General features: G+C 46.5%; 1 protein-coding gene across 2 annotated transcripts; it reads right to left on the reverse strand.

The window, feature by feature from the left end:
- Nucleotides 1-4900: 4900 nt before the first annotated feature.
- Rpl11 (ribosomal protein L11) lies at nt 4901-8761 on the reverse strand. 2 transcript variants are annotated; one of them, XM_051173611.1, is made up of 6 exons: nt 8654-8761; nt 7774-7924; nt 6751-6857; nt 6341-6472; nt 5235-5345; nt 4901-4968 (listed from the first exon to the last, which is right to left on the reverse strand). In XM_051173611.1, exons 1-6 carry the CDS (start codon nt 8657-8659, stop codon nt 4939-4941), a joined length of 537 nt encoding a protein of 178 aa, XP_051029568.1. In that variant the 5' UTR covers nt 8660-8761; the 3' UTR covers nt 4901-4938. The 2 variants fall into 2 exon arrangements, with proteins under 2 accessions (XP_051029568.1, XP_051029570.1); XM_051173613.1 differs by lacking the exon at nt 8654-8761 and adding an exon at nt 8464-8487.
- Between the last annotated feature and the right edge of the window lie 2468 nt (nt 8762-11229).

The following is an 11229-nucleotide window of genomic DNA, read 5'->3' on the forward strand; positions in this document are numbered from 1 at the left end:
TGTCGACTACAGGCATGAGCCACCATGCCTGCCATGCTGTACACTTTTTCATTTTTATTTTTAAAGCTTTGCTTATTTTACAGTGTTCTGCTAGCATGTATGCCTGCATGTCAGAAGAGGGCACCAGATCTCATTATTGATGGTTGTGAGTCATCATGTGGTTGCTGGGAATTGAACTCAGAACCTCTGGAAGAGTAACCTGTGCTCTTAACCTCTGAGCCATCTCTCCAGCTCTTCATTTTTAATCTTTTTAAGACAGTTTAGCTGTGTGATGGTGAACATGCCTTTAATCCCAGCACTTGGGAGGCAGAGGTAGGTGGATCTCTGTGAGTTCAAGGCCAGCCTGGTCTACAGAGGGAGTTCTAGGACAGCTGGGATGTTACACAGAGAAACCCTGTCTTGAAAACAAACAAAAACAAAGACAGACCAGGTTGGCCTCAAACTCAGAGAGATCCACCTCTGCCCTCTGAATGCTGGAGGAGGGTTGGGGGGGGGGAGTAGTGGTGCATGCCTTCAATCCCAGCACTCAGGAGGCAAATGCAGGCAGATCTCGGTAAGTTCAAGATCAGCCTGGTCTACAGAGCTAGTTCCAGGATAATCAAGGCTACACACACACACACACACACTCACGAGAATCCCAACCATCACCAGATGTGTGCTCTCCTCTGGAAGGACCATCAGAGCAGAGACCATTCTGGGCACATTCACACACAAACTCCTAGATTTACTTATATGGTCACCCTAAGGTTAGCAATTACATTTCCTTCTGGTAACATTGTTTCCTTTTGGTAACATTGAATAAGCCTATGGTATGTGTCAGGGACATGATGGGTTTTCACTCACATGTCAGGAGCTCCAGATGTTTAAACTTGCAGGACATACCATGTCATACCATGTGGTATACCATGAGCAGAATTAAGATTTAAAGAAACAAAACCCCTGCAAAAACAACATAAACACCACCCATTCCTAGGAAGGGGTGGGGTGCTAGTCTGTATCCACAACACTGGGAGGCTGATGATGCGGATCATTTGAGTTTCTGGCCAGCCTGCACCATATAGTGAGACTTTTGATGGTGGTCACCATGGTATTCAAAGGGTCAGTTATGCTATCAAAGCACTATTCTGGCAGACAAGGGAGAAGGGACATCCTCCATGGTTAAGCTGTTGAATGCCTTTGGCTTTCCAGCTTCTTTCAGGCTTCTGATTTTATCAAGTACAATAGTTACACAAGGGCATCCTTCCACACTTTTAACTTCAAGAGTCAAGTTCAGTCCTCCTGGTGCCCCAGGCACCTTGGGCTGGATTCCCCTCTGACAACCACTCTATGGTTTCCATAACAAGTGCTCTCCAAGTAGATCTGCACCCCCAGGCACCACCAGGTCTCCAGTGGCTGGCAGCTTAAAACTGTTTGCAGGTGGCTTCGGGGCCCTTAACTCTTTAGGACTCAGGCCCCTTTGGCAGTTAACTTTGAATCTTCACCCACTAGGTTACAACAAGTTAGGATGAACCCATAGTTACAGAAAAAAGCCAAGCCCTCTGTAGTGGGTCAGAGAGGATTTCCTGAAGCCCCCCCCTAGCAGGAGCACGGTCAGAGACAGGAAAAGTTGCCCTGCTTCTGTTCTTCCCACTGGATCACACCATCTAATGGCTGAGACAGGCTTTCCGGCATCTCTCCCCAAAGTGGGTAGACGCAATACTATGTAGCTACTTAGGGGGAAAACTCACCTATTCCTCATTCTCTCAACTATGCTTAAAATCAAACCCAAAACACTGTTACCAAAAATTCCTGAATAGCAGTTGTGTACAGCACCAAAGATCAGGAGCTACACCAGCAATACCTTGTTTTTTAGTATCTCCACTGGGGAAAGAAACCTTACCTGTCCCTTAGTGCCTTGATTATTATAGGCTAGTACAACAAATCATATTTCTAGCCGTGTAAACCAGTATTTCCATAGAGACATCTGGACAGCGCCAGCAATGGCTCAGTGGGTAAAAGTGCTTGTTACAGCAAGCCTGATTTGAGTTCCACTCCTGGAACCCACTTAAAAGTGAGACCAGACTCCAGGTGCCCTCTGACTACCAGATGTACTGCGGAATATCCCTCCCCTACCTCTTACTGTAAGTCAAAGATCCCTTGACAGCTAGCTTACATTAACTCTCTTGCCTTTCAGTCTTCCTGCTGGATATATTAAGTACCAATGGCACAATACAGCTTTTGAAGCAGTCAGAGCTGTCTAACTCCCCATAATCTCATCCTGGCTTCAACTCTCCTGTATTGCTGGTATGTCCCATCATATGACACTTCCCCCTTAAAACTGCAATCCATAGGATACATGAGATTACCCTTGGTGGCAGTGTTTGACATCAAAAAATTTTGGGAATGTAGCAAATTGATTACAAATCAGTCCTAGAGGTTGGAATGCAGCTCAGCTGCAAAGCATTGGTAGTTTCACATGCTGGTCCCTGCAGGATGACCTAGATTCTCAGCCTAAATAGTGCTGTCCTGGAGGGTCTCTGAAGGACTGTAACCCTCAGCAAAGGAGCTCAGAATTTCTGGGCCTGCCCTGGGACAAGATGCCCACTATCTTAACCCAAAGATGAACAGGGCTCAACTGCCAAAACATTCATAAAAGGTGAAGAAAATAACCACACCAGAAAATCATGAAGCTAAGTTTATTAGCCAAATGTCCAGACACTTCCTCCCCACATCATTCTGGCATCCATAAACTTCAGTCTGCATACAAACCACTTTCTTTGCAGGCCTAAGGGGGTAACCTAGAGTTGTCAGCAGACTGCCAAGTGATCCTGTCTATCCATTTGCTGATGCACACAATTAGGGACAGTAGGGTAACATCCCTAATTGTCCCACTTCCCTAGATGCTCCATGCCCTCAATATCGCACTGCTAGTTAAGAGCCAGGACTAAAATCCACCTTCACCCCTTAACTCTAACACTGCCTCCACTGAGCCAAAAACCTGTTTTACTATTTCAGTAAAGTCAACTTCAGGCTGGAGTCAGCTCAACAGTTATGAGGATCAATTCCAGTGCCTGTAAAAACCAGCTCCAAGAGGGTGGGGCACCTGTCTTCTGCAGAAAGGTTAACTAAAATCAACAAATGACAACGGGTGTTGGCACACACCTTTAATACCAGCACTCAAAAGCATTGAGGCCAGCCTGGTCTACAGAGCTAGTTCCAGAACAGCCAGGGCTACACAGAGAAACCCTCAAATAACAAAACGCTAAGCCATCCCAACTATAGACAACATAGCTGGACCTAATGCAGGGAGGTGCATCAAGGGTTAATATATTGAATACAGGATCTAAAGATGACAGCACATACAAATGTGAACATGGAAGAGCATGGGCAAAGCTTAACAGCAGTGTAGGAAACATTACAGTAAACTGCAGCGTCAGGCAATGGTGGCACATGCCTTTGGTCCCAGTACTCGGAGGCAGAGGCAGGCAGATCTGAGTTGGAGACCAGCCTACAGAGCTCCAGTCCAGCCAAGAGCTACATAGTAGCACCCTCAAAACCCAAAATCAAAAGCCATCATTATATACACCAATCCTCCCTTAGATACAAACACCAAGGAAACAGATGCTGAGCAAAAGGCTAATGGTATAGTGGGTCTTACACTTCCTAGCTACTGGAATAGTTAAAACTTACCCATCTCTACAATATAGGCTCTGGTGGCAGTTTATCACCAATCTAACGGTTTCCATGTGTTTATAAAGAGTAGCTGTGACTGACAAGAGGGCTTGCCTGGCATACACATAGCCCTGGTACTGTGTAAACTGGGTGTGATGGCACACTTAAATCTCAGCACTCAGGGAGTGAAGGTCATAGTCTCACAGCAGGTTCCACGCCACTCTGGTAGACAGGAGACCCTAGCCTTTTGGGCTAGGTCTACAGAGGGCTTCTCTGCTTCTCAGTACTGTGTGAGTTTAAGGACAGCTAAGTTTAATACAGAAAAACCAAAATTAAATCAAGGAATTTGAAGATAGGGTATGGTGGTGTATGCCGTTAGTCCCTTCCCAGCAGAGGCAGGTGAATGATTCCTTTGAGTTTGAAGACCACTTGGCCTAAGTTCCAGAAAGCCAGGCCTACATAGACAACCCATCTGGAAAAACAAAAATTTAAGACACAAATGGAAAATTTACTCACTGGGATTTGGTACTCCCCATTAAGTTAGCTGGCCGAAGCTACTGGCATCTGCCTGGCATTTATGTGAGTAATGGGCATTGAACTTAGGCCCTTACACTCAACTGTGCCATCTCCCCAATTCCTACAATAGCCTTTTTGATCACCATATCAATGATTGGGGGAGGGGGGATCACTGGTTAGAGTTAACACCAAAAAGGAGCCAACTTTTAAAATTTCATGAACAAAGCACACATAAAAACCTTTTTGTACTTATGTGCCTAGTAATGCTTTTAGGATTACTGTTTCCACATGAGGAAACAGACAAGACTCGCTCCAGGAACTACAGCTAAAGGGAGGATGGGAATCAAATCAATTGGCCTGTGACACTTGCCTACAGTCAGCCTCCCGACCTCATTTCAACTCTTTAGCACCACACCAGAAGCTGTAGTCCCTTCACCACACACCAAGTCTCAAAACAAGGGACACTCAATGGGATGGGGCACTACATCCAGCCCTTAATTACAACTAAATCCAAACCCTAACCCCAATACCTCTCAAAATCCATTTAAACTGGGACCACTGCACCACAGCCCCTCCACAGGGCACGCAAGCACAATGCTCGACTCTGAGATGCATGCAGGGAAACACTGGAGTCCAGGACGCAGGCTGCCACCAGCAATCTCATCGAGGCTTTGAGGTCCCAGGATCTGAATGTGGCTGGACTCCTTTCACAAATACACAACAGTAACATGCATTTCTGAGAAAATTTTTTATTGGCCTTTTGGATAAAATTTATTTGCCGGGAAGGATGATCCCATCATACTGAAAGAGAAGAGATTGTATTTTTCAGAACACGAGGCAACAGCAAGAACTGCAACAAAAACTAATGTTTGAAAATTCTGACTTCAGCTACCTACACTCAGACCTGGGCCTTCCTCTCAACCACCAACCCTGGGAGCCATTTCACAAATTGGCCAAATAGTCTATCTTTAAACAAGCTACCCACCAAATAGCACTCTATTTCATAGCTTCCAATCCCAGTAACAGTCACCAACACCACCAGTTCACTTTCCATAATTCAGTTTTACCTTCTGCTGGAACCAGCGCATGGCCTCCTCTTTGCTGATTCTGTGTTTGGCCCCAATGCAGCCTGTCCTGCGCTTCTTGTCTGCGATGCTGAAACCTGGCCTACCCAGAACCTGTGCCAGGAATAACCAACAGTCATCTAGCCAGCTTAGGATCGAGAGTAGATGGACAAGACACACACTGGAGACTCATCTTCAAGTCATCTAGAAACTTAACAGACTCTAATATCCTCAAGCTGGCAGAACTGTCATTAGCTTCCCAGACAACACACCACAGTACACACATATGCTCTGCAGGCTAGAACCTTACCACCCATTTCCAAGCAGGTTGAGGATCCACCCACACTGCTCCCAAACCTTCTAACTCCTGTCTCTAGAGGGTTCTGATTCCCCTTCCCTTTTTGGTCTCCACAGCACCAAGCACATACATGGTGAAGACATAAATACAGGTAGAAGCATCCATACACATAAAAACAGGATTTGGTGTGCATGGGGGTCAGGACAACACACTCAGCAGTTAACACACAGGAAATTCAGGCAGGGAGTTCAAGACCTGCTTGGGCTACAAAGGACCCTGCCTCAAAACAAAAACCAAAAACATGTGCAATGTGGAAAATTTAACTTCTAAAAAACACAAAGAAACACATTTACCCACCTTTGCTCAAAACACTTCCCAATGCCCTGCTGCCCTAGCCCCGATCCCATCCCTAGGTGTCTAGGAGTCTGAATCTTAGGGGTTAAGATTTCTCACTTTACTCCTGCCTCTTTAGTCTTAGGAAAGAAAAACATGGTCATTTCCACATGAAAACCCCTATCTGATTCTATGTCTACTACATGGAGCAACAAGCCTAAGAGAAAGGGTGGAGACCGGCCAGGGCAACCAGGTCAGTGCAGTACCACGACCCAGGAAGCTTCACAATGGCGGGAACCAGTCTATACTATGTGTGCTGCCACGAACAAGGCCCCTCCTCCCAACGAACACACGAGCAGACATGACACAAGGCTCCAAGGCAGCACACTAACATCCCAACACATAACACGTGACCAACAGAGAGGAGCAGCAGGCAGCCCTTCTCACAGGCAGTGTGCGAAAGGGTAAAGAGCCATACCACATAGAAGTCCAGGCCGTAGATCCCAATGCTTGGGTCATATTTGATGCCCAGATCAATGTGTTCTTGAATTCCAAAGCCAAAGTTTCCAGTATCTGAGAAGTTATTTTTCCGTAATTCATACTCCCGCACCTGAGGAAAAAAATGATGCAGCAGTCAGGCTACTTGCCATGTTCAAGTGCCACAATGAGTACTCAAAACACCCAGCAGGGCCCGACCAAAACCAAAAGTCTGTGCAACCTGGTCTTTCAACAAAACCACCCCCACCTACAGAGTCCATCAAATAATCCCAACTTCCAAAGGGCAGAGAAAAATGCAAGCAAAGAACAGGAACCCAAGAACATCACCCCAAACAACGCTCAGCATTGCTGAGCGAGAACCCCACCTGTCTACACAGGGGCCAGCCTCACCTTCAGGCCTTTCTCCAGAATTTCTTCTGCCTTGGCTCCACGGACAGTGCAGTGAACAGCAATCTTTTCGTTTCTTCTGATGCCAAAGGACCTGACAGTGTATCTAGCTGCAGATAGAGGCCAGACTCAGGTAATGTAAACTCACACTGCTGTCGCTTCTCCCCAAAGAGCAGCTCTACTCACATTCTCTCACACAGAAAACATACCTTTCAATTTCTAGTTTACCCAGCCACACACTAGGACTAAGAACCTGAAACATTAAAGCCTCCAGAGTTCATGACCTTAGTCAGAGGCACAAGAACTGTTATGTTCAGAGAATCTCAAATGCAGCCCAGGCTGGCCTTTAACCAGCAGGAATCCTGTGTAATGGAGTTATAGGCGTGAGCTACCACACCCATCTGACCGTGGTACTCAAGAAAACATGGCTTTAACGCACAGGAACCTGGGTTTAATATAGGGCATGGGAAGAGACAACCAGATGGCTGCCTAAGGAAAACACTTGATAAAAACTGTTGTTTTCTTTTCTTTTTTTCTCCTTGAGACAGGGTTTCTCTGTGTAGTTTTGGCAGCCGTCCTGGAACTCGCTCTGTAGACCAGGATGGCTTTGAACTCACAGAGATCTGCCTGACTCTGCCTCCAGAGTGCTGGGATCAAATGCCTGAGCCACCAACACCCAGCCAAAGCTGTAGTTTTCTAAAAGCATATTGGACTCCATCACCACTGCACAGATGTTCTGAGGTGAGCTTGCCCAAGCTCACTGGAGGTAGCAGGTATCCAAACCCACATCACAGACCTCATGTAACCCACTTGCAACAGGAACCCATGCTTCACTTATGCTCAACCTCAAATGCCACAAAACGAGGGAATCACAACTTTTTTTCTGTAAAAATATGGAAGTGAAGTAGAGCCCAAAGAGGTAATAAGAATGGAAAAAGTACCTGCCAATCAAGGTCATGCCAGTGTTTTGGTTAGATGAACCAAGGCCCTCTGCCCACCCTTCCCAGCCAGCCCACCGTCTCTCACCTTTGGAAAACACAGGTGTCTGGCCTGTGAGCTGCTCCAACACCTTGGCTGCCCGGGTCAGTCTGTCTCCGCTCTCCCCAACACAGATGTTGAGGCAGAGCTTGCGGATGCGCAGTTCCCGCATGGGGTTCTCCTTTTCGCCTTGATCTTGCTGCAAGACAGGGACACAGCAGTCAACACCCTCACGGCCCGACAAAGCCAGTGTCATCTCCGCGGGCATGTCTTATTTATTTCCCTCGTCCCAAATCCTACGAACGCCCTCAGGAAAAGTTCTCAACCTATTTGCTTAGGAAGCAGGAAGGAAGGTCAGTTCGGGGCTACGTCTGGCTGCACGCGCAGGGTGGACGAATGCTGAGAGTAAGCCTGAACTGTAAGTGTGTATGCTAACAGAGACTACGGTTTATAGAAAGTTAGTCAGACAAGAGAGAATAATACAATGCAACCCCACCCCAAAAAAACACAGAAAACCGCAGGACACACGCGCCCATGAGACATCCCCTCCCCCCTTCCGGAGCTGTCTGCGGCTTTGGCCCAACACTAGCACCGGCACTGAGTGTGGGAGCCGGCAGAAGCTGCCCAGCACCAACAAGCTTGCAGGCCCCTGGACTGAGAACGACACCGAGCTCGGCACGTTCCGCTCGCACTCACGGCAGCCCCAGACCCCGCGTCTGGGTCCCCGGGGCCGCTGACCTGAACGCCTTCCTAGAATGGGAGGCGATGTGACAGGCGAGCCGAGCCCTGCGCCCGCACAGCCCTGCCGGCCTCAGTGCCACCAGCATCGCGGGCTCCGTCCTCCTCCGGCAAGAAAGCCCTGGTGGGCTCCGCCGGCCTAGGATGGAGATGGATGAAAAGGAGGCAAAGCCAGCTCTCGCTTACTCACCGACATGATGGGGAACAGGAAGAGAGGGCAGAACTTCCGGCCCCGTGGCCTTATGGGCCAGGAGGCGGGCTTTTTAGCTGGACTAACAAACGAGAAGAGAGTGAGGAGAAGAACGACTGTCTTGGTGCAGCGCCTGCTAGTGGATTTTACTGGGAACTGCAATCATCTCTGGAGGAAGACCAGGTCTGGACATCATATCCTTGAGTCCATAACTATGAACAGTATCAGGACCTGGCGGTTCTTGAGAAATAACACTGCTCAAGGTTCGTTAAACCACTTGTCCAATGATCTAGGGAGAAGGCTCAACAGATAAGAACATTGCTGTTCTTGCAGAGGACTTTGGTTTGGTTCCCAGCATTTACAAGAGCATCTCAAAACATCTGTTCCAGGACAGATGCCTCTTCTGAGACCTACAGGCACCAGGCACACAAATGGTGCATACACAAACATGCAGGCAAAACACACATATGCATAAAAATAAGCAAAAATTTAAAATAAGTAAATTGTACAGATTACAGTAAATTTATAATGTAACTATGTTAACAGAAGTCACACAAATCAGAGTAATGACATAAGAGTCCTGAGTTGAGCCAGGCAGTGGTGAAGCCCTTAATTCCAGCACTCGGGAGGCAGAGGCAAGCAGATCTATGGATTCAAGGCCAGCATAGTCTACAAAGCTACACAGAGAAACCTTGCCTTGGGCGGGGGGAATCCTGAGCTGATCACTAGTGATGGAACATGCCTTTAATCCCTGCAGTTGGGAAGCAGAGGTAGGCAGATCTCTGTGAATTTGAGGTCAGCTTAGTCTACAGAGCAAGTTCCAGAACAGTCACAACTATACACAGAGACCCTTTCTCAAAAAGTAAAAAACAAAACAAGAGTTCTGTGCTGAAGAGATGGCTCAGATTATTTGTTCTTCACATGGAGGACCTGGGTTTGATTCCCAGAAACCATATGGAGATTCACACATCTGTATCAATAGTTCCAGTGGACCTGATGTCCTCTTCCTCCTTCCAAGGACATTGGGTACACACACAGTGCAAGGACACAGGTGTAAGAAAAACACAGTATACCTAAACTAAATAATAAATAAAACTTAAAAGTAGAGTCCTGAGCTGTGAACACAGGCTGGTGTGTGTGGTTTGTTTCAACCAGCTAATTGCTAATTAAAAAAAATCAGCCCGTTTTCCCCTTGTGTAAAATAGGTACCTCTGTGTTATAGGTTACTGTGAAAAGTTAGTGAATTGTATAAGATAGTAGGTAATACAAACATACTATCTCAGAGAGAGAGAGAGGACATCTTGCAAGATGACTTGCAGATGCATCTGAGACCAGAGCATCAGTTGCAGAAGGTAGGACCCTGCCCCCTGGCCCCACACCATTGGGGAGAGGGGGATTCACATGAATGGAAGGATAAGGACGACCAGGATCCACAGCCCAGGCTGAAGCTGGCTTTGAGTCAACCAGTTCCTCTAACAGGAATGCATGGGCAAATGTATCTTGTATCTTGAAAAAGGCAAATGTCTCCTTCTGCTGCCACAATCCCCGTTTTTAACCTACACAGGGGAGACAGATGCCCCCAGCCTTTCCATGTTCTGTGAAGTGGGGAAGAGGTCTTTTCTGGGAAGCTGGGCGATGACAGAGAGCAAAGAGAACAGGTTTTCCTCTGAACCTCTGCCACTGAGTGCTGATGGTCAGATCAGAATAGTCCCATCAGTTAGACAAGATGACTCAGCAGGAAAAGTCCTCACCATGCAAGCCTGATGACCCGAGTTCAATCCCCAGAACCCATGCAAAGGTGGGAAGAAAGAACCAACCTTACAAAATTGTCTTGTAACCGTCACACACCTGTCATGGCACATGCAACCTATACATACATGGTTAATTATAACTAATTAACAATTGTTTAAAGAATTTCATACACGATCGAGACCATCTTGGTCTGCAAGACCTAGTTCCAGGACAGCCTCCAAAGCCACAGAGAAACCCTGTCTGGAAGAAATACATGAGCACTGTATTTATATAATCTCCGTTCCTGCCCATTCTCCACGACTCATCCTACGTCCCTCTACTTCCTTTCTTTTTTATTTTTTCCCAACAAAGAGCCAAACATAGTTTGACTGCATGACATTTGCATAAGAAAAAGTAGTCTTGGAAACGGTAAGGCATTATGCAGTCACTGATAAGCGGATTTTAACTGTACACAAGATAGGCGGACCATCTAAAATTGAAAAACTGTTCCCAACAAGTATATAAAAGCTTTTAAATATGGTTTATATTTGTAGTTTTACATTGTTAAAAATTGTTTCAAGTGTACCGCTGGGAAGCTGATCTTTATAAACAATGACAGGGTCAATGTGGGGCTGTAAACTGTAAAAACTATTCTGTATGAAATTAGAAAGCTAACATTGCGATATTCAAATTTAAATCAGTTCGCAATTCCCACTCAGGTAAATATATTAATAATAATAAAAAAAAACCACTTATTCTGAAACCAACAAAAGTCTATTGAATTCAAGCTATGCATGTTGGGGGATGGATCTCCGAGGCCTGGATGTGAGTGGGCAGGACGGCCG

The sequence above is a fragment of the Phodopus roborovskii genome, unplaced genomic scaffold (genome assembly GCF_943737965.1).
Source record: "Phodopus roborovskii unplaced genomic scaffold, PHOROB, whole genome shotgun sequence".
Lineage (NCBI taxonomy): Eukaryota > Metazoa > Chordata > Mammalia > Rodentia > Cricetidae > Phodopus > Phodopus roborovskii.